This window comes from Apus apus, chromosome 1 (genome assembly GCF_020740795.1).
Source record: "Apus apus isolate bApuApu2 chromosome 1, bApuApu2.pri.cur, whole genome shotgun sequence".
Taxonomy (NCBI): Eukaryota; Metazoa; Chordata; class Aves; order Apodiformes; family Apodidae; genus Apus; species Apus apus.
Window position 1 is genome coordinate 177811675 of NC_067282.1, and position 23966 is coordinate 177835640.

General features: G+C 40.3%; 1 protein-coding gene across 5 annotated transcripts in view; it reads right to left on the bottom strand.

Moving 5' to 3' along the window:
- Positions 1-10141: 10141 nt before the first annotated feature.
- The window catches only part of DOCK4 (dedicator of cytokinesis 4), a 234820-nt gene continuing 220995 nt past the window's right edge, over positions 10142-23966 (bottom strand). For 3 of the 5 annotated variants that reach the window (XM_051625806.1, XM_051625807.1, XM_051625804.1), the window contains 4 exons: positions 20856-20928; positions 18503-18616; positions 17500-17561; positions 10142-13196 (listed from right to left, as the gene is read on the bottom strand). In XM_051625806.1, coding sequence (XP_051481766.1) covers positions 12771-13196; positions 17500-17561; positions 18503-18616; positions 20856-20928 — 675 coding nt within the window. In that variant the 3' untranslated portion in view covers positions 10142-12770. Of the gene's footprint in view, positions 13197-17499; positions 17562-18502; positions 18617-20855; positions 20929-23146; positions 23315-23966 lie in introns of all 5 variants that reach the window. The other 2 variants (XM_051625795.1, XM_051625784.1) reach the window with 1 other exon arrangement.

The following is a 23966-nucleotide window of genomic DNA, read 5'->3' on the forward strand; positions in this document are numbered from 1 at the left end:
CTCAAGTGAGCGTCCCAAGTGGTGTCCCGAATCCTGTGCTGAGGACGGGTATCTGTATAAGCTCTTTTAAAGAGCTGTGTGTTATGGTGCTTTGCTGCTGATGGTGATATTTGCAATGTCCTTTTCACTGAAATGTTTACCCAAAGAACTAAACAAGTTGTGCGAGCTGCTATCTGACTGCTTCAGCAGGTGACTATTAAATGAAAACTTAAAGTAGCAAGGCAGGCTGGAGGCAGGTATGTAATCACGGTTCCTGGCTCCCCAGGGCACGCAAGAACAGAGTCATGTTGTGCTTGACAATATAACAAATTGCTGATTATGTCACCCAAATTGGGAAAGCTTTACCAGGAGAGCTGGGCTGGTAGCCTATTAAAAAGAACCTGTTAAAGAGAGCACTTGCCTGTGTCGGGGAAGCTGTAGATGACAGAGTGCTGCAGAATGTTTTCCAATGGAGAGCAACTAACACACCACATACACAACTAACAGTTGAGACAGAACATCTTGACAGAAAATAACAAATGCAACAAATGCATACCAATAATTAATTTTACATCATACTGGGACTACCACTATACGGAATGCTAGCCTCAGGCTGTGGTGTGGTCTCCACAACTGCAACCATATTGTGGTGGTCTCCATGATGATCAAATATTTATCCAGAAACTAGAAATGGATCAGCCCCATACTGTCTGAGTGCTTTAACCAGAGGACTATGGTGTCAAAGAGGAGCTGCTGCCTCTTCTGTCATACTTTGTCAGTGTGTCCCTTCCTAGGACACACTCCCTCCTATCAGGTTGAGCATTGCAGCCTTGCATGAGAGCTAAACGTCTTGCTACTCAGCATTGTTGTGATATAGGCATGCCTCAGTCATGGCTGTTTGCCAGCCTCCAGAATGTTTAATGCAAAGATACACGTTCATAGACTTTTAAGTATTAGCAAAGAAGAGGGTGTGAGGTCAGGCCTTGTCCTTTTGGATCTCACATTTTAAGACTTTGGCTGTGTATGCCAGCTGTCAGTTGGATACCTGCATCCCTTTGTGTGTACTGCATTTGATGTAATGTATGAATTCTGTTAGATTCAATAGTTTTCTCCAGATTAGACTCTGTGACACTCCAAGTTACATCGCTGTAAATCTGAAGCAACTCTACTGTTGTTAAACCTTTTTACATTTAATTTGGAAGACTGATTTCAGTTTTATAACTAAGCCATAGCACAAACTGTTTCTCCTAAAAGGAAATAGGTATTTTGCCTCAAGAATTAATCATTTTACATTTTTTTGTCTAGGTGCCTGACACCTAGGATTTAAGAACAAAGGGGGGGTGGGGGGAAACAACATCTGAAACACTGCTAACCTTCAAGCTTTTAATGTACAGTAAAATATTTATTCTTAGTAAAGAACAGTTAACCTATTGTGACTTAGTTACACTAATTAGCAGACACCGAGCAAGTAAAAATCCTGGAAAAACATAAAATATTTTCCATGAATACTAGTCCAGTTATGTCAAAATATCATCAATATGTTGTGCAATTAGTATAATGATAGCAAACCTTTATATGTGTTGTTTGAAAAGTGAGGCAAGAACATCCACTTGTTCTGTATCAGTTATAAAGCATACTTTCATACGATTCACAAAGATTATAGCAGGAACCAAGACTAAAAAGGTCAGATTAAAATTCCTGTATTTTCTGGGGAGCACTATAAGTCATATGTACTGAGCCCCACTACAGTTTTGATTAGAGGACGTACTAGGACATAAGCCAACAGCTCTACAAGGGCAAATTCTGTATGTGTGAGGACAAAATATACATTAAAGGTAATAATTCTATTTTTCTCCTTTGATTAGGGTTAAGAGTATATGAGTTTGAGGTTTGGGGGGTTATTGTGGCTGTTTTGTTTGGGATGGGCTTTTAAAATCCTTTCTATGTAGTTTGTTGTGAAATCAGCACGGGAAAGTGCATAGTTTTCTGAATTTAGTACTGGAGAGGTAAAGGGAAAACGATTTTCATTACTTGTCCCTTGCAAATTGGGAATAAATACTCTGAAATCTGTGGAACAACATCTGGGTGAAGCTGTAATTCAAATGTTTGTTTTCAAAAACTTACTCTGATAATAATTTTGTGGTTTAAAACCCGTTTTATTTCTGGCAAGGTTGTATGTAATACTTCACTGGTAATTATCAAATCTGGAACATTTAGTACACTAGCTGCACTTTTAGACTTCTCCATTTACGTAGTGTTTTACATTTGACAGATCTTGTCCAAAGATGAATTAAAAAATGAAGATTTTAACAGGCAACATCGCTATAATTTATTTCTGGCAGCTTAGAAAGGTTATGAATTCTTTAACTTTACATTTGTATTAATTGCATGCTGTATATCAGAAAGAATTTTTGAAGTTCTAATCTAGACATCACTTGATTTCAAAACACATTGCAGAAATAAAACACAACTGTGCAGAAATGCAACTTTATTGCTTCAGTTCTCCACCACATTAGAGCATATCAAGATTAGTCTATTGAAGGTTATTATCTCTGAACTATAGGATTGTAAATGGTTTAAAGATCTTCCACTTTCACCCTGAGGATGTACTAGATCATGTATACATTTTTCATACTCTTGCTAGATACAATGACCTTAGAGGAAGGAACTTACAGAAAATGATGTAGGTTGCAGTCTGCCTAAAGAAAAAATATTTTAGTGATCTAGTCTTGAAGTTTAAATACTTCTGTTCCACTTGTTCAAAGAATTCCAATTATGCGAAGCAATGAGTGGCTATTCTCAGTTGAATAAGGCATAAGTCTACAAAAACCCCCTTAATTATAAAGTACTAAATTTAAAAGTCTTTAGTCTGAAGTGACAAACCAACACAAGAAGTGAGAATACAAACACTAGAAAATTGTTGCTTAAACAATTTAATGTTGCCATTAAAATAACAGTAAACTGTAATAATAATAAACATCTTCTGAAAAACTTAATTTTTCATCACCAGTTTCTGTTATTTATTCAAAATACCTTTAGAAAAAAGCACAAACTAGCATTCCATCACAATCTGTTTGTGCAAAAATATATCCCTTTTGGAGAACCTAAAAGCTTTTTGACCTGAATGTTACCTGCAATGCTTTTCTTTGGTTGCTGAGAACTCATACAGCAACGTATGCAACTTAAAAACTTGATCACCCAAAACCAGTCTCCCCTATGGAGTCAGTACTTCAGTTGTTCTGAACAGTTGTTTGTTCACGTCTTTTCTGGCTCTACTATGCCATGATTTCCCACTGGAAAGCATGCTTGAGGATGGGAGCCTGCCCTTTTGCTTGTGCTGAGCAATTCTGTCTACACTCTGCAGAAGCAGCATTCCATAGGCACTTCCTCAAGGGCAAGCAAAGCAGGTAAGGCAGCTCATTTGTCCTTCCCTTGACCACTGTATGCCTTGTTGATGTGTTGCTCTCCAGGCAGGGCACACACAGTAAGACACCTACAGGAGACCTGAAGAGAAACCACAGCAATTTTGTCTGCTCCAGAAAAAAAAACAACAAAGCCACAAGAAACTAGCCACATCCTTTCAGAGTTAGTGCTGACTGCACCACAGCCAGACTGAGGATTCAGAGGTGAGATTTAAACAGTCATTCCCTGTTATTATTAATTTATTTTTAGTGCTACTAAATATGTTGTGCAGGTACTGTGTGGCATGATGCTTTCTTGCCCACAAGATACTGCCTCATGACAAGCAGCTGCACATATCACACAGCATGCACTTCAAACTGGCCCCTCAAAATAAAGCAGAGAGCAAGGCAGAGCTGGCCTGCTAGGGTAGCACTGTGTTCCTTGAGGAGTGAAGCACAGGTTAAATCCATATAAGGTTGATCTGTTGTTTGAATTGTGTCAACATTATGGCAACAATAATTTTATAGTATGGTTTAAACCAAGGTTGTTTTTGTTTTGGTTGGGTTTTTTTGTGGGTTTTTTTGGGTAGTAGACACCAGTCTGTTGCCTTTTTCTTTAAAGACCAAGGTAGAAATCCGGGACAAATGTAGTTTAAAAAGCAAATCCAGGTTAATTCAACTACAGTTATTTATTCATTTATATATAATCAATGTTTTGAAAAAAAAGTGTCACAGCTCTGTGTTCCACAACACACAAATTATCAAAAAAAGACCTAAACAGCAAATTAGCCAGATGTTTTGTCAGCCCATCTTCACTTTCAGTTCTGCCAGTTTGTTACCCAACCAAAGCAACTCATCTCAACAATTGTCATTTTCTAATTAGTTTGAGTTACATGATAATAGCTGAGATTCTGGCAGCCTGTTCTGGAACAGATTTATTAATGATGATCAATTATGACCAGGTGGAATTTCTGACTTTTTTTTTTTTTTGTCATTACCTGATAATATATGGCAAGTCTTCAATTAGATAAATGCAGTTAACGAGATGACCCTGCCATCTGCTGTCATTTCTGCTGCTGCTTCCATGGTTTAGTGCCTGCTCAGAATCTGCCAGGTCACTCCCTTTCCTTCAGCTCAGTGTGGAACACAAATCTCTCTAATGAGCCAACACAGTATTGAAGACCTGTCATTCAAGCTGTGCCCGGTTTCATCTAGCACAACTGCTGAAAGCTTCACGTGTAAGATAGGCTGGTGATGTCTTCAATAAAAATAGCACTGAACCAGAAAAAGCACACTAAGAGAATTTGCAAAATCCACGGAATTTCCCAGTTCTCAAGCTAAATACATGTAGGATTGGTGAGAATGATAAATAACAATTTTCGTTTAAATTTGACATTTTAGCTCATTCTGTGCTCTTTACAGCACTGCAGCTCACTGCAGGTAAGACATCTGCGTATAACACCGTGGCACTACTTGTGATACTCAACATACCACAAGCACATCACTGCTGCCACAGTAAGGACACCACGTAAGAGAGGGCCGCATGCTGTGGGGCACACCCATGTCCATACCTCACCACCTTTCCACAGCAAGATGGAGCTCACACATTTTTTGTCTGTGCATGTGAGTGTGAGTGGCCAGCAGCAAGTGGCTAAGTTGTGGAGCTCCTCCAAGCACCCCTGCTGCTTTGCCAAAGCTGTCTGGGAAGCTGCAAAATTCAGGTCAGCTGGGCTGGATCTGGAAGCCTTGCTTTCCCTATGCGTTAGCTCCTCCTCCCTGCTAACTCCTCTTCCCTCACCCATGCCAGCCATGTAGCCTCAGAAGATCAGCAGGTAGGGCCAGCACAGGTACACAATAGGGTTTGCTCTGAAAAAGGAAACTGTTGCCATGGTGGTACTTTTTCTGTCTAATCCATCTCGTGATTACAAGACACTTCACAGAAAAATCAGTTCAAGAAAGATAAGCAGATACTGGAGAGTCTAATGAAGGGCTACAAGGATGATTAAGGAAGGAACTGGAGCATCTCTCCTAGGAGGAAAGGCTGAGAGAGTTAGAACTGTTTTACCTGGAGAAGACAAGGCTCAGGGCAACTCATCAATGAATATAAATACCTGAAGGGCAGGTGCAAAGAGGTCAGAACCAGGCTTTTTCCAGTGGTGCCCAGCAATGGTACCAGAGGCAATGGGCACACACTGAAACACAGGAGGTGTCCTCTGATCAAGAAATACTTTCTTACTTGAGGTGATTGAACACTGGCACAGGTTGCATAGGGAGGTTGTGGAGTCCCCCTCCTTGGAGATACTCCAAAGCCATCTGGACATGGGCCTGGACAACCGGCTCTAGGTGGTCCTGCCTGAGCAAAGGGTTGGACCAGATATGCTCCAGAGGTTCCTGACAGCCTCAACCATTCTGTGATTCTGTGAAATGACTCTGTACCTTCAGCCAGGCAGATCTGGATATGGGGGAAAGAGGAGCAGGAAGCAAGTATGTTTCTTAAGGAACAACATGAGAACCTCCGTCTTTCAGTGGTTATCCTTTTCCATTAGATACTTTAAGGGTGTTACAGCAGATGTAGGAGGTGCTTATGAGCTTGGCTTTATTAATAGACATAGTCTGCTCCCTGGAGCACTGTTGGTTCTTTTCTAGGATTGGGGAGCTATTTTTAATCTACATTCAAAGACGTTGTAAATCCACAATATAGAACTGATCATTACCCTTTGAAGGGCTTAGCTACAGAACTTCTCTGAATATATCCACCTCTGAGCTAAGAGATCACATAGCACTGGCCATGGTGTTTTCTGTCTTCTTTCTTCTGTTCTACCCTTTCTTTGCAAGGCTTGAGAACAAACAAACAAACCAACCCATCTTCTCTAAATACAAGAAAAGTAACACTATTCAAACCTACATGTGCACCAGAGAAAACCACCCCCCAACGTTATCTTACACAGAGAGGAAAAACATAGTGAAGTATGTGGTAAAAACACAGCACTTCTCAAAAAGTAGCAAATATTCCAGGAGTCAAAATAGATCTTCATGAACTGAAAAACAATTTTCTCTCTTTTTCTCCCTGCTTGCTCCCCTATAGGCCCTGTCTTCATGTTCAAAGTAGCAGGCTATGACTTGCTTTGATTTTCCTTGCTTATCACCATGCAGCTCAGGTTTTACAGCTATAAAAACTCCACTGAATTATAGCTTTAGGGGTATTGGCAGGATGTGCTTCAGTTCTGAGACAGAATTTGGATGGGGGACTGCAGATGTAGGAAAACTCTCCTTGGCAACATAAAAAGGCTGTCCAGAAAGCACAATCTTCCTTTGCTGCACTTAATGGCCTCAGAAGAGCACAGCACAATACTTCTTGCTTCATCTCCTAATGCACTAGTTTAAAAAAAAGAAAAGACAAGAGAAGAGAAGAGAAGACAAGAGAAGAGAAGAGAACAGAAGAAAAGGAAAGGAAAGGAAAGGAAAGAAAAGAAAAGAAAAGAAAAGAAAAGAAAAGAAAAGAAAAGAAAAGAAAAGAAAAGAAAAGAAAAGAAAAGAAAAGAAGCTGAGTTTATTGATGTGTTTTGTTCATTGTAAAGTGTATTGTGGTCACTGTTAGGTTGTTTTATTTTATTCAGGTGGCAGTAAATTCATTAGGTATTGGCTGCTTTCCCCCAACAACTCTTGGACATGTGCCAGTTTCTAACAATGTCAATATGAACCTTTGCGCCCATTTTACTGGGTGTTGTATCACATCCTTAGATTTACCACAGCTCCGTATTTACAAAGGTCAATGGTATGTCTCAAAACCAAGCACAGTGGTTCGGCCGCAGCAGAACCAGCTCAAAAGAGCACACCTGCAGCAAGCCCTCCTCTTGCAACAGATGGCAAAAATGAGATGGGCATGGGAGCTCAAAGAGTGTGGGCAGCTGGCTCTACAGACCCCTGTGCTCTGGCTCTACGAGAGCATATTCAGAGTATAAGGACAAGTCTTTGCACACAATACATCCTTAGAATAGAAGCCAGCCTCAAGACCCAGAGCAATGGTTTCTCAAGTTGTCTTGGGTTTAAAGTGTAGATTCAGCATTTAGCTGCTCCCTGTTAGAGCAGTAGTTTGTTTCCCTGTATCCTATGCTCAGCAACCCTCTTACAAAAGTGTATCTACCTGGCATTATTTTTTCTGTGAAAAGATCAGGAAACAAAGCAAAGGATTTCCACTTACAGGGTGTGCTGGAACTGAGTTTCACTCTTTGGCAAAACTTACTGTCTGCAGCACATTGCCTACACCCCACCTCCTAGTCTGAGCAAATTAGTTTAATCCCTTTCCTTGAGCTCTTATTATGTCTGTGAACAGAAACTCCTGCAGGTGCTCTACAGGTAAACCTTCTCCCCAGTTATTTTGTTCCAAAGGCCTTTGTGATCCTCCCCTGGGAGCAGATTGAGTGCCTGTGCTGCATCCCCTTCAGTCCCTGCTTCCAAAATATTCCCCATGGGACAGGCTAAAGCTGCTTTTCACCGATGGTCTTTCTTTTGAAAAGGAAGAAGAAACACTTTCAAGGGAAGCCAGTGAGAGTAAGGAAAAACAGCAGCAATATCACTAAAAAAAGCAGCAAAAAATGTCTCCAAAAACCCCAAGTCTGTCACAAAGAAACAAGAATGTAACACAGAGAAGCTCTCTGCAAAATAATTCTTAAGGAAATTGAACAAATTGAAATAAACTAGTGGATCTAGTACCAACAGCAAATCAATGATGTAAAACATTTAAATATGTAATGAAAATTTAAGCAGCTTATAAGCTATTTCTTAGGAAATTTGGACACAGATTTGCTCCCTTTAGTACTGAGATGTTCATTGCAAAATACACTATCAATTACGCACTATGGGGTAAGAAAAAAAACTGTTTAGCAAAATGAGGGAAATATTTTAGTATTTTGCAGGGCCATGGCAGTCAGTCTTCTCTGTCCTCTGGCATCTTTCCTCTGGTAAGCCATAGCAAAAGAGGAAAATTCCCCACGCCAAAGCCTTTGTAAATTAAAAAAGTAACTGTATTTTGTCAGGACTCAACCAGCAGCTAAGCTGGATCTTGCTATAGTAGCTGAATGAAATGTATTTGATGCTTCAATTTCAGCAAATATTTCATTTTCTCCCACTATTTCTTTTCCTGGCTGGGTGAAAACACACATGGATTAATTCTAGCCATCAAGAGTTTAAGTTTTATTTGCCCCTCCTTGCCCGCCCCTCCCCTCTCCCTTTTTAAAAAATCTGTTCTTTTTTTTTTTCTCCTAACAGGGTGTTCCTGAAATAAACACAAACCCAGCATCAGTCAATTAGAGAGGAGCTATTAACTGTATCCTTAACATAAGTTTGAACCTAGGGAGGTTTGCCCAGCTGTGCCTGGGAGGCTCGTGTCACAGGCTCTGACCCCACTGAAGTCTGCAAAGCCATTAGCCTGTCACATCAGCAAGCACAGTGAGCTGCTTAGTGAGCACTCCAATTTGGAAAAAAAAAAAAAAAAAAGTATTATATTCTTTCTTCAGCAGCCTTCGTTTATCACCTAGGAAGGCACTCCATCCTGATGCTTAGTGCATAATGTGAGGTATGTTGCTCTAAACCTTTCACATTCTTATGGCTTGCATATTTTAGCTGTTATCCAATGTAACTAATGATCCTAGCTTCTTATATGAAATATATGTCAAAAACTAAATTAAAATTACAAGAAGATGAAGACAAATTAAATTAAAATGGAAAGGCCTTTCTCCTATAGAATCTGGTTCAAGGTCAGAATCTCAAGGGTTCCAGTGTTGAACATCCTTTCACAGCATGCAGCAGATAGGGCTTTGCCCTTCACTGCACGTGTCACGGCTCTACCTGGAACATCAGAGTGTTGTGGGAAAACCTGGCTACCAGCAGAGCTCTGGAGCAAAGAGCTGTGCCTGTCAGCACCTGGGTTACTGATAAAATACTGCTATATGCCTCACTGACCACAGTTACACTCACCTTACATCAGACACTGACATAGGCTGCCCAGAGAAGCTGTGGAAGCCCCATCCCTGGAAGTGTTAAAGGGCAGGTTGGACAAGACTTTAAGCAACTTGGTCTAGTGAGAGGTGTCCCTGCCCATGGAGGGGGTTTGGAAATAGATGATCTTTAATGTCCCTTCCAACCCAAACCATACTATGATTCTGTGAACACAAGAGGCTTTTAATCATTTATACCTCAGGCACTGACTCCTGCCTATTGATACCTTTTTGCTCAGTTGCTGTGCTTTTTGTAGATGCTGTTGGACAATCTGTGAACAAGAAGAATGGTCTGGCGGGAGGGCAAGGTGCCACTTTCATACACGATTTACACGTACTTATACCCTCTTATGTGTGAGCAAGGCCATGTCTACAGTACCCTGAAACCTTTACTGTCAAGGGGTAACTTCAACTTTGTGCTGCTTTAAGGAGAGAGGCTATTTGCTGTGATCTGACTCAAGACATCATGATGATTGAGTTCACTCACACTACAGAGGTCTTAGCCCATCATAAGAACTGGTCTGAATTACATAATTTCAAAGCCAGCCAGCTGAGTTTGCAGTTCTTTCTGTGGCATCCCAGAGGTAACAGCATCTCAAATGCAGTATTTGAATACAAGATCACCTCACCTATTATGCATACATTGGCTGACATTCAAGCTATTGAGTAGTAACAGCAACTTGTTCTCATAGGTCCTCTTATATGAGCTTCTGAATTACTCACTGTCATCCAGAAAGTGATAAAACTACATTTATGAGTAATACATAAAATTCAAACGAGACCTTTATTTACATTAGGTTTTCAAGAGCTGGGTGTTGCAACATACATAACAAAATTCCATACTACATTTTTTTATAGGAAATCAGGTTGAAAAGCTGATCTACAGAATGAATTTGTCAAAACTGGCTAAGCAGAAAATGTGTCAGCTCAGTTTTAGAGCACTCTGTCAATTTTACACCATCTGCTATCATTCAGGGTATTCCTTATGTCATGGTTATAAAAACAGAGCACTCATGCAGGTTAATCTACAGTGAACTCTCCTAGTAATTTTACATTCTCCACTTGTTCAGAGAAGCAGGTCAATACTCTCTACATTGTCTCACAAAGCAATCATGTATCCAAATAGGGAGAAAACCAGATCCGACAGGAAATTTTTAACAGAACGAAAACTGGATTTAGCAAGACAAGGAATCAGAACTTTAATTTAATGACAAATTGAATTATCATCTCTCATTCTGTAGAAAACAAGTTGTACTGTGGAGATTAATTAAGTCCTTTTATTCCACATTAACATTATGCAGCAACCAATATGAGTGTCTAGGTAAACAGAATCTCCATGAAATTTTTTGCTGCAAAGCTGATTTCAGTAATGCACGCAAATGATAATCAACTCTGCTCACTGCCAGAAATAAAAAAGAATAGCTTCAGGAGCAAATAACACTGATTCATACTGTGCTCAAGCACTAGTCAACAAAATCTATTAAACTGCACAGGGGTGAAAAAAATTTTTAAAGCAGCTTTGTTATCTTACTTGTGACACCTTATTTAAATTTCAGGCATTACCTCTTTATATCAGCATAAATATGTAGCCTTCTACACTTTTTATGATGTGGTTACAGACACAAAAATGTTATAGTAGAAAGCAAGAGCTCGTTCAAGGAATTTCAGACATTGAAATCAGCAAGACACAAAGCTAAAATTCATATGTTCCTTTTCAAGTTATGAATACTTTAACTAAAACATAAATATTTTAACATATATTAATTTTTTCTGACATTCAAAATTGTAAAGTCAATATGGCAGAATTATTGTTAAAAGCACATATTTACAAATATTCTTTTTTCCATACATAAAGTATTTGGCATAATTATAACAATCTTACTGCATACACAACTGTTTGCTTCTTTTTCACATAATGGTACACTCCTTATTAAAATTTACCAATTATGTACAAAAATACTTGAACATTTATTATAGAAAACCTCTATAACTACCATCAACAGCTTGTAACTGCTGAAGGTTTAATTGAGAGAATATAAAAAGTGGTCGCTTTCTTCCAGTTAAACTATCAACAAATCAAACACAGCTAAAATCAACGTGAGCTTCCCAACAAAAGAGGGAGAATATTTTTAACAGCATGATTTAAAATGCAGTCCACACACCTGTTCCCAAGCATATGTTAAACAGTCAGTAAAAGAAAGAAGATACAAAAAATACATACAGAAGGTGCTTTTTTTCCCCCCTCCACATGCCTGTGGCTTGGCATTAGCTTTCCAGAGCTCTTCAGATGCCAGTCACTAAGATACAACCTAAGGCCAAACACCATTCTCCGACATAAAGATGATAGTGATGAAGTCAAGCTAAACAGCAAATCCAAAACCTGACTCCACTGGTTCATACACATCCAAAGAGCTATTCAGAGCTATTCAGAATTTTTGCTAGGTTTTTACAGAATTACCAATAAACTTTGCAATTAGCTTTTGAGATGTATTGATCAATATCCAGTAATTTGTATTTTTAAAAAATAGTGTATTGCCTCGGTACTAGTCAGTACTGATCCTTGTACAAAAGTTAAATGAACATTTCATTTGTACATGAAGTACATGCACACTTTCAGAACCATCAGACAACCAAATGGCTCGCTTTTTTAAAAAACAAAACCTAAGCACACAAAGAAATTAACTGGAAGAAGAAAAGTAAATTGCACCTCAAAAAGAAAAGGATGTGTCAGGTACAGTAATATACTAATGGCACAAAACCTTATCAAGAGTCAGAATGGTGCTCTACACTGAATGAAATACAAGTGTTGTTCCATCTTAAAAATAACATAAACCAAGTGTATGCCTCAAAAATTCCAAACCACATTCTTACAACAGTTCTCTGCAGTATAACTTGCATTATATCTGTTTTTCCACAGACATGTGAAATGACCAACCTGTTCATCAGATAAGAGAAACAACTTTCAGCCTACTTGCAGAAACATCCTAGTCTACAGACTACTTTGTTAGAAAGCGTGCATTTATCTCTAGTAGTAAAGATCCAGTCAGTATATTCTGTATTTTTTAAGAAGCTTTTGGCTAACTCAGATGAGAATTGTAGGGTTTTAGATTTAATTTTTTAAATAAAGTACAAATAAAAGCATTTATCAGTATTCACCACCATGAAATAATAATAAAAAATCCTCTCATTCATGCTTCCTGTAGTATCTGGCAACCTAAATTAGTAATTTCATTTCAAATGTGCAACATAATATTAGTAAGCCTTTCCAAATTACTCAAAAGAAAAGGTTGGTGAAGTATTAAAGTGCCTAACTAAATGTGTTTTACCGTTTTAAAAAAAATATTATTTCTCAAACGGTAAAGAATGGGTTGCAATTAAAGATAAAAGTGACTTCTCATAGCTGAGAGACTTTGCGGGGCAGAGGCCTGGGCCGGGGAACCTGCTCAGTCCTCCTGCTGCTGTTTTCCAGATTGTTTGGCCGGACCAGCTGCGGCTTGGGTGGCAGTGCCGGGGGGTCGGTGGCGGGCGGGATGGAGAGGCTGTGAGGTAGAGGAACGGGGCGCTTCAAAGTCCGCTCATACACGCTGTAAGGCGGCGGAGTTTTACTTTCTTTTCTCACAGGCTCCTCAGAAACACTGTAGCTTGGGACAGTCACTGTTGTTTCACTGCCTTGGCTTTCAAAGCCCGACGTCTCTGATGTGCTACATCGGCTGAGTGAAGAGATGCCACTGCTGTAACTCCCCGACAGCACCGGGGAGTTGGATATGAGCCCCGAGGAATGATACTCCACTGGAGATGGTGTGAACGATTGCACAGATCCCTGCTTGAAAGAAAGGGCAGAAGAAGAATTTACCTGGAGTAAACGAGGGAGAGCATTTCTGTGTTCTGACTGAAAACACACAGATGACACAGCTCACGGATTCTGAGGCTCGATAAACATAAACAGTTGTGTCCCTGTTTTAATTAAGATCCAGTAAGAAACCAACGAACAGCTCATTTCAAGAGTGCCCAGGTACACCTTAAACAGTGTTCATGCCATTACTATTCATGCTAAGTGGAAATGAAACTGTATTTAAATGTCATCTTACTATCATACTACTCTGGAAAAATCTGGAAGCCTTTAAAATGACCCTTGAATTTTCCCAGCTTTAAGTGACACTCGTAACTCCAAATGGCAGGTATCTGGTGGTGCCCTGCCCCCTAATGCCAAAGCACAGGACTTGCACCCCACTCGCTGCTGCTATTTCAGTCTCGCATGGTCCATGTTCATTTCCCAAAGGTTTTAGTGCACCGTCATGCAGTGAAAAGTGCATTTACACCATGGATTCATTTCCAATCTGTGCCAGCACACCAGTGCGGGAGGTGAAGTGCAGAGCAGATGCCAAGCTAACAGCCACCACCAGCCCCAGCCCCCTCCAGCTCCTCTTGCTATTCCAGGCCAGCAGCAGGATGGCAGGAGATGAGACATCGCTACTGCTACTGCTGCTGCAAATGGCATTTTGAATGGCAGCTCCTGCCACCCCTCTCTTAGGCATTCCTTGGGTACACTATTTCTTGCATGAAACACAAAACAAGGGTTCAGCTGAGGGCAAAGGTTGGTAATGGCTGCACCAGCAGCCCAGCAGGTCTGTGGGGAGTAGCAACAACAGTGCTGAGAAAGAAAAGTTAGGGACAGTAAAGCTTGACCTAAAAACATTGAGTAGTCCTACTCTAGTGAAGCAACTTCAACTGAAACCATTAAAGGTCAGACCATACTTTGCAAGTTGACAAGTTTTTGCAACATATCTAATTTTGACTGGAGCCATCTGAGACAATCTAGAGTTAACAGCCTCCAGCACAGGCTTAAAAAAGGGATGGGGAAATCATGTTAAAGACAAATTTCTCACCCCAATTCTCGACAGATTGGTTGGCGCTCAGCTTGACATGTTTGCCATGCAACAAAAGGGTGAGAAGGGGAGGAAAAGAGAAGGACATGGGTGTATAGAGCTGACAGCGCTGACTTTATGAAGTTGAGATAATCTTAGGTATTCATCCAGGACTGGATCCACAGCACACTGAGAACAATGGAAACAAATCTTCATTTACATCAGTGGGTTTTGTACTAAGATAGCCTTCTCTGGCAGCACATAACAGTTGGATCAAAGGCTAAAATTTGAGTCCTGTATGCAGCTAGGGAAAACACAGAGCAAGTGCTGAAGACATTTCAGACATTGTGAGGAACCTGTTGAACTACTTGTTTCAGGTTCCAATTCTCTGCGTGTGAGGAAGCTGCAACCACATTCCCCTCCCCCCAAGCCAAAAGCTGAGGGTCAAGGTTTTCAGCTAAATTATGTAATTGATTCAAGTTCCAAGAACAGCTGACACTTGGATTAAGTGACCATAGATAAGATTTAGGACCTTTGCTTTTCTCATTCAGAGCAAGAGCAAATATGTGTAATTCCTGCCTGCTTAAATTTAAGAGTTGAGCAGGTATAAGCACTTGGTTCCCGACAGCAGTGCAGACTACTTGTACCAGTAATGAGCAACTGTCTAGACACCAAAACAGTCTGGAAATTCATGGATGCTTGAAGTGAAATCCAGCAACTCTCATAAGTATTCTGGGCCAGCATTCTTCTCCCAAGCAGCAATCCAGACTTTGGCTGCAAAATGCTTAAATTCTGTACAGGCCTTTAGAGGAAAATGTTGGGATGAGTTTGAAACACCCCTGAAAATCGTCAGTGCAGAGTCCATTCAGGAAAGAAGGAAGAGTCGCTCACCTTTTGCACATGGTTCTATTGCTCTGAAGAGCTTCCTAGTAAGCATCTAGTGTGAAACCTGGGATTGGTGCTCACTTCAGCAGAAGGTATTATATGGTAACAGCACTACAGGGTACTCTGATGGCCAGCACAATTGCTCTGTGTTGAACCTGGACCACTGTGCAGCTACAAGTGGAAATGTTACAGGCTCTTGGGAAGCCAAATGGGAGAATGACTGTGGACTTAGGAATAAGGACCTCAAGGGGAAGCATTTTGGGGTGCCACTTTCCTCCTCTTCAGGAGATGTGTACCTCTGCGGCATTAGTCAGGCAGTGGGTAGCTGAGGGACCACCTTGAGAGGGCTGCCTCCCTCTGCCCTCATACCTGAGTGCCTGAAGTACCAGTTTGCTCCTTTGGCTTGGTGGGCTTTTTGGTAGCAGGGGAGGGGCTCCACAAGTGGCTCTGGTAAGAAGCTGAAAAGCTCCCCCTGCTCCAAACCCAGCCAAGGAGCCATTAGAGGGACAACAGATGCACCTCAGCGATTAACATACAAAAGAACTGATACAACACCTGAGCAGAGTGAGAGAAGTTAAGAAAGTAGACCTGTGCTGGAGAGGTGAAAGGCAGTGCTGGGGTGAAGATCCTGGGTGGTTGGTGAAGAGGGTGCCCAAGCAGAAGTTTCCCAGCAACCCATGGTGAGATAGCAGGCTGCCCCCTGCATTCATGGAGGAATGTGGTGGAACATTCCCTGAAGGCACCAGGAGGGGTGAACTTGGATCTGCTGCCAGTGGACTTCGATTAAGCAGTTGTGGAAGGCCTTGGTGCCAGGGGAGGTGGCTGTTCCCAAAGCAGCCCCCAACTCTGTGGGAAGCCCATGCTGGAGCAGCTCCTGACCTCGTGGGAAGGACTCATGAAGGAGAGGTTCATGGAGGACTGTCTCCCATGGGAGGGACCCCGTGGGAAAGCAGGGGAGGACTGTAAGGAATCCTTCTTCCTGAGGAGGAATGAACAGCAGGAACCACCAGACTGTGGACTTACTCTAAATCCCATCCCCTGTCCCACTGAGGAGAAGGAGGTGGAGAAATCGGGAACAAAAGGCCCGGGAAGAAGGGAGGGATGGGGTAACATATACAAGCCCTGCTCTTTGTGTTGTCTGTGTCTGGTGTGCATTTTATTAGTGTGCAATTCAATGATTATTTTTTCCCACGTTGAGTCTGTTTTGCCCAGGACCTTTATTGGTGAAGAGCCCTCCTTGTCCTTTGTCTCAACACACGAGCTTCTAGTTGGTTGGCCTTTGTCCTCTCCATCCCAGTGTGTGTGTGTGTGTGTGTGTGTGTGTGTGTTTGGGGGGGGGGGGGGGGGGGGGGGGGGGGGGGGGGGGGGGCGGGGCGGGGCAGGGGAAAGAAGTTGAGTGAGCGGCCATGGGGCTGGTTGTTGTGTTAGGCCCAAACCATGACAACCAGTCATGCTGCTTTCCATTTGGTCTCCTTCTGTCTGTTTACCCTCATATTTCTGGCTGCAGAATTATCTCCGATTCATTGGGGTGGCAGAGCCTACCTCCAACACTAACACTGTGCCTGTCAATACCAGGCTTTGTCCACAATATGAAGGCCGTGTGTGTGCCCTCCAGTACTGTGGAAGACACAGATTTCCTGGTCAAGTTTTCTAACTAATAAGCTGTTGTGCAGTAAGTAGGTACCCATATATTCAAATTTATCTCAACAGAAATGAAACCTGTGCAGTTAAGCCTGGATCCCCAGTCACTACTGGATTTATCTGCTAGAGAAGAACCAATGCCTATTCACAGCCTGCACTTAATGTTTCCTACTGTCAGGCTTCAAACTACTTCCAGCTTCTTACACAACCTCACAGGATCATTCTGCAGAGGAAATAGATATTAAAATTACCAAAGTAGGGATTACTCTCTAACCTTTCCTCTAATCCAATGGCTCTGAATGCTAGAGGAGTAAAAGAAATAGGTTCCACCACAGGTTCTCCTTAGCTGGCATCTCCTCCCTCTTTGGCCACTTTTGGAGACAGAAATCTGGACTCAGGTGCATTACTGAGCACCTCTTACTTTTTTTTCTTACACTTCCTTTTGTTCACTGACTCAGGTGAGCTTAATTATCCACATAGGTGAGAGACCCAATATTGAAAGGCTAAAGAGTCTAAAGATTAGGTTTCTTGCCTGCAGTTTTGAAAATCCTCAGAGCTGCTGTAATTGTTAAGGCTGCTGACTCTTGGGAGTTGCTTTTGTACAGGCATAGAATAATAAAATGAAAACATAATATAATCCCAAATAATATCTATTAAATATATATTACCTATCTGACAACACAAATAACCATAATAATCCCAGAAAGGCAATTAACTGCAATAACACATTACCTTCATTGGTGATCTGCCAGCGGGAGAAGGGGAAACAGAGGCTACGTGTCTTGCTGGTGATGCTGTAAAGTCAGAAAGATTTCAGTGCACTCTTGGCATTACAATTTTCACTAAGAAATCTTTTGAAGTGGATAGGAGATCATTCTATACACAAGCATTGTCCTTGGTTCCCTCTAAGTACTTGCCCAATGGCTGCAGGTAGTTTTAGAGATTTTGTTTATTTGGCTTTGTTTCAGGATTATCTTGCAGTAAAACTAATAAAGTATAAGAAATTTCTGCATCCATCTTCTCTGACAAATTTTTTATCACTGTAAATTGCTTTATATCCTACCAAATATCAACAGGATTCAAAATAAGCCAGTATAACTTTTCTCTTTCTCTTTAAGAAATACATTATGTATTTGTATGTGAAACAAGAAAACAAGATAACACATAATGTACTTATATCATATACTTATCTGTAAATATACTGTAAATATGCCCAGACATACTTTGAGGCATAAATCTAAACCATGAAAAGTGACTTGACTCCTTTGAGAACAATTATGGTTATAGTATCACTTCAGCAACGTTTTCCTTAAATGGAAAATAAACTTTTGAAAGGCAAACTGGTTACAGTAGTAGAACACATGTACTTCCATGATTATTGTGCATTTTCTGGCCAGGAAGATTCTTTGTGGTTGATGACAATTTCTGACTACTAACCTCCAATTATAATAAGATCAAAAAATTAAATTTGATCATACTTCCTGGTACCAGCATGAGTTGTCTCAAAGTACTCAATCAACAAGTGAAGGGCCAGAGCATTGAAAGTAGAATGCTATAGAGAACATTAATGAGATGAAAATACCTGTGGAGGCAGTTCTACAGCCGTTCATGTAAGTAATCAAATTATAAATTAACCTGCCTAAGAGGTTAAACATTAATCAGAATAGGAAAAACCTAAGTCCTCAAGTAAATCAGTTTTCTACTGGAGCTTAGCCTGAAATGTCCATTAACTCACCAGTCTGTGCAGGTCTTGGTGGTACAGGAGGAGATATAAGCTTTCCACTTTCTGATGTGTTTCTGGCTTCCTTCCCACTGTCCAGGCTCCAGCTGCTAGGGGTGGTGTTTACAACTGGAAGAGAATGAAAACTCTGGCATAAGCCTCAACACTTGGAGGTCTCTGACTTTACCCATGAGGGTAAAAATACAGAGTGAAAATGTTAAACTTAATAAGCCTGACTGAAATGCTCTCATTATTACATCAGCATTTGAAAAGCTCTTAAATAAACCAGATGCATGCATATGGCTGTCAGGTCAGTTTGTGACTGTATAGCACTGGGGACGATCCATGACAGTAAGCAGCTGAGATAGCACTCTGGTGCTCTGCAAACCCAGCCACAGGAGGAGCTAAGCTTGAAGCCTGTTAATATATTCAGTTTCTTGATGCACCAGACTCCAGTTTAAAGGTTTCTAGGCAAAGGCGAACAGACTATGAATAAACCATTTCCATTAACTCATTTTATATCCAGAAGGAACTAGAGAAAGGAACTTGCCAAATTCCAGTCAGCCTCCCTCTAAAAGCTTTCAGTGCTAAGTCATATGTTGCCTTCATAGGCGACAATTCAGAATTGGAAGAAGGTAGAAAGAAGGGCACAAAATGGAGGGAGTAAAAATTGAAAGAAATTAAGATATCAGGAAAAAAAATTACATGAAAAAATTAATGTGGAGTAAGAAAATTTATATATGCTGTTTGTAGCAATGGTCAAGAATCTGCCTGGTCATTTGAACTATTACCTTGACGTGTAAAACTGGCTCCTGTATTTGTCTGTGTGACTTTTACTACATTTCATAACTTTATAACTGAATTATCCCAGAAAGCCTGGCACAGCTTCCTTAAGTAGAACTAGATTATCCTGTGTTATCAAGGAGCCACCAATATTGGAAACAAGTCAGATAAACAGAAAATGGGGCATTTAACATAGGACAAAAGCTGACTTAAACCCCACAATCTTTTGTACATATCCTGTAAAAAAGTGGAAAAAACCTGCGTCAAAACTAACTTGCCCTCTTTCCGCCAAAAATCCACACCCCAAATCCACCACCAAAAATACCATCCCACCTTCAGATCCTCAAACCTCACCTTGCCCTGACAGTTTCCTTCTTGTCTGCTTACGTCATAGTTTTGTGGCATTGTATCAATATTGTTACAGTATAATTACACATTAGTTGACTCTGAGAACAGTGCACAGAATAATCTGTTTTCTAGAGTATCCTTTCGCTTTCTTTTATTGCCAAAATATGCAATACATTGTTTACTTTTTACTGTAGGCTGTCACCCAGTGTTTTGCCTTCATCCAAAAAATTACTTGGCACCAGACTTGAGTACAAATGCCTCAATCTCTTTACAAGCCATATTTTGTTTTAAGTCATCCAAGCAGTCAGGTCTGTGGACTGTTAAAGTCCACAGGAGATGGTATTTAATTTTAATAATTCTGTAATGTATTTGGCTGCATAGGCCAGTGGAAAATAACTGCCATTTCCATGTTAAGTTATTTCACATGTTTTTCAGCCCTGTGAAAAATTCCACACTTGAGCGTTCATAGAAACTTGGACACAAAAATACGAGTATTGATGAAAATCTGATTCCTGGTCAGTTTTTGTTACAGTATATTATTAAAATATTTCTTTCCAATACACATTTTACTGCATCCTTTATTCAAGGTACCATACAGGGCACCATATAATGAAATGATGGAGCACATTATGGATGTGGAGCACATAATGAAATCTTGGCACAATAACTGTGCCAATGATATTGAATCTCTCCACACGTAAAATTGTCTATGTCTCATTTGCTCTAATGAAAAACAAACAAACAAAAACAAACAAGAAAACCCCCACAAACTGGTATTTTTCTTCCATCAAAGTGTAACCAAAAGCACTGAGATTTATATTTGGTAAAGAGAACTTGCAGGTACCAAACTTCAGGACTCTATCCATCTCTTAAGCTTTTTCTCTGCTCCAGCTTCCAGAAGCTCATGACCAGGGCTCACAACCCCATAACTCTCCTGAGAAGCAGATAGGACAGCTCTCACAGGAAGCCTGCTGCAACCTGCTGCTCCATCACCCTCTTCATGCAAACTTCTGGGCCCTTCTGAGTGCAACACCCAGTTCAAACAAACACCAGGTTCCCCCCTTCTTTTCAGGAAAGCGCTTTGAAACTTCAAGTGTTAAGTGTAATTTAGTTACAATGTTTTGTAACTTGGAGATGACAATATACATTCAAAAAAATTAACATTCTACAGGAATATGAGAGATGCATTATATTTTCATTGCTTCCAAGACTGGTATGGTACAGCATTTCCACCCACCTTTGTCAGAGCCAGGCAGATTGGAATCACTTCGTGGCAAAGCACCGTCTCCAATATGATTAAAAAGCATTCTCTGTAAATTGAGAACAGCAGGGGTTATGCATAGCTGCTGTTGTATTTCAGTAGCTTTTAAGAAAACAAGTATCTTTTTGTTATTATCTCCACCACACAGATCTACTTTGGAGGTAGATAAACATTCACCTAAGAACACAGTTTAATAAAAATATATGCATACAAATAGGGAGTAGACTAGTTTTCTGAAAATTGTACATGCTGGAATCAGGCTGGAATCAGAGAGATTATTATGTACTGAGCTCTGACAATTTCCAGCTCACCCTCCAAAAAATATAAGGCTTGTTCCTCATGTGATACTTTGATAGATTACTAAACAAGTGCAGGGATAGATCTGTAATAATTTCACTGCAAAATTAGGATCTGAATAACATCTAGTGTTTCATAAGATTCAAGTGAAATGGCTGTTACTGTAGAAGAACATTACGTGTTATTTCCAATCCTGCCTTTTTTTGCAGCAGCATTCTTACTTCTCTTGTGGATAAGTGTTGATACATAAAGTCTGTTTATCTTTCCTTTTCTGAATATTCTTAAAAAAAATAAATAATCACAATAAATTTATGAAACTATTCTAAAATTCCACTACTAATTTATTTTGGCAGCACTGAAATAATGTATGGGTCACTAGCTTATCTTGACAACAGATGTAAAAGACATACAGTTAATCCTACAAGTAATTCAGATGTACTTTTGAAAGGAAGTAAGAACAGATGAACTTCACTTTTTTCCCTTCCCTTTTTTTAAAAAAATAGTAAAAATCAAGATCAGACATTTGCTGAAATCCAAATAAAATCAAATTCCATTCTTGTATCTCCTTTAAGTGTTCACAGAGGATCATGTCAAGTCAGCAAGGCACTATGACGTGGAACTGATGTGGTTCCACAAGATGGCAAAACCATCTGCAAAGTAATCAACAGTGATCTAACATGTTGCAGTTCCATGTTACAAAGTGAGGAATAAATACTTGATCAACTCAAATTGACTTAAAACATCTCATAAAGAGAATGCTTTGGTAGACTTTGAGCTACTCTAGGTTTGCCTATCTATGCTGTACTAGAGTCACACTGTATTAGATAATATCTGTTTTCCTGGAGTTACCATTAAACTGAGGTGGTTTATATACACGTGTACTCTAATGTGACAGAAAATGTGATCATATGTCCCTCCCTGGTCTGGCTTGAATGTTCACTGCCCAGTGAGTCTGTAGTGCACTAGGATCTGGAAGGCAACCATTGCAGTCTATTTTCTGTTGTGAGGGTAAAGAGCAAAAGCTAAAGAAGCAGCTGAAATATGAGGAGATAAAGAGACAAAAGCTGAATGAAATACAGAGAAACAAGGACATACTAAAATAATGAAATATAAAACCATATGGAAGAACAAGAGCAATCACAGGATGTTCAATGAAACACTAAAAAAACACCCAAAAAAGCTCCATTAGGAAGAATAAGAGTGCAAAACCAAAGAAGGCTTGTTGACCAGTCAATGACAGCAGGCATTCATCTTCAGAGCACAGGAAAAGCTGGAGAGACACACTACAATTGCTCAGCCAGAGATCAAAAAGAAAGCACAAATGGATGTCAACTGAAAACAGCTGTACATAGATAACCTTGAGCAGCAATTTCAATGAGGGAAGTGGATGCAGTACTGCTGTGGTCTTGTTCTATGAAGTTCATCAAACTTCCTCAAATGAGGTAGCTGAGGTAGCTATGGCCTGAAATGACTTGATTTGGACTTGAAGTGCAGGAATTTGACTGTGCATCTCACCTTTCCTGGATGAAAAACTGTTCTGAAAATAGCATTCGTTAAAGCTGTAACAAAGATTGTCATAAATGGGTAGTCCATTCCTCATTAACTTAGTGTGAAGCTCCAGCCAAGGCTTTTGATGTTAACTGGTGTTAGAATAAAAATAGAAAGGACAAGGAACAGTTTGAGCATCTAAATTCTCATGAGAGTTGCAAGTATCTCCAAGATATCTCATTACAATTGTCTTGAGGATTTCTTTTTCCCTTCTTCATGAGAGGGCAGAGAATCAGAATTTTGTTTCTGATCACAGTCCATTTTTACTGCTTGGGGAATAGAGCAGCAGAGAAAGAAACTGCACCTTTCCCCAGCAAGATATATCTGCAGATATTTGCAGCTATGAGGGCAGAAAGAAACTGTCAGACCATCTCACCTTTGAAACATACTTCACTGTAGGAGCAAGTTAATTTTCTACTTACCCTCTCTTGGTACACTGAGGGTAGAGACAGATTGGAAGATTTTCCTGCTGGGCGAGTCTCAGAGAGAGTGGAGACTGGGCCTACGAGCTCCTCAGCCTCCCTTATCGAGTCTCGGGTAGAGTGGGGAATAGAAGTCGCATTCCACTTGGCAAAGCAAGAGTTTGTAGTCTGGGAGCAGAAATGGGACAATTTTTTCTTTGCGGCAAACTGTAAAACCGCTTTATTGTAAGAACATCTCCTGGTCTTTCCTGTAGGTTGGTTTGGTTCCACTACCACTGAGAAAGTGCCCAGTAGATGTACCAGTAAGTAGTTCCTGAGAACTGACCTTAAGTCTGGTTAAACTTCACTATTACTTAAGTGCTCACTAACAGCATGAGGACTTGGAAGAGAGGAAAAAACTAAGTCAAGAGCCAATTGAATAAATGAAGAAACAAGGGACAAGAATACAACTAATAAGAAACCAACAAATAATTTCTAAAATAAAGGATCCTGGACTAGCAAGTTGTTTTTAGCAAAGGCAAAAATTCTGGCTGAAATGAGTGTTGAGGAGGGCCTTGCACACTGTACTTATCATGAGTACTTATGTACTCATCTTTCTCAGTTTCAGCAAGAGGTGCCTTGTGTGAAGGCACAGATTTAAACCGCAATTGTGTTGAAGGAAAGCACTTTCAGAAAATAGGTCCATTAAGAAGAAAAGATTAACTAAGGATTCAAAAATCGGTCAGTTCACCAAGCTCATTTTGCATTTTAGATAACTCAAAAGAGAGAAGTTTCACAGACAGCTATGTAAAAGTAATTTTAAAGTAAGAACTCAACTCAT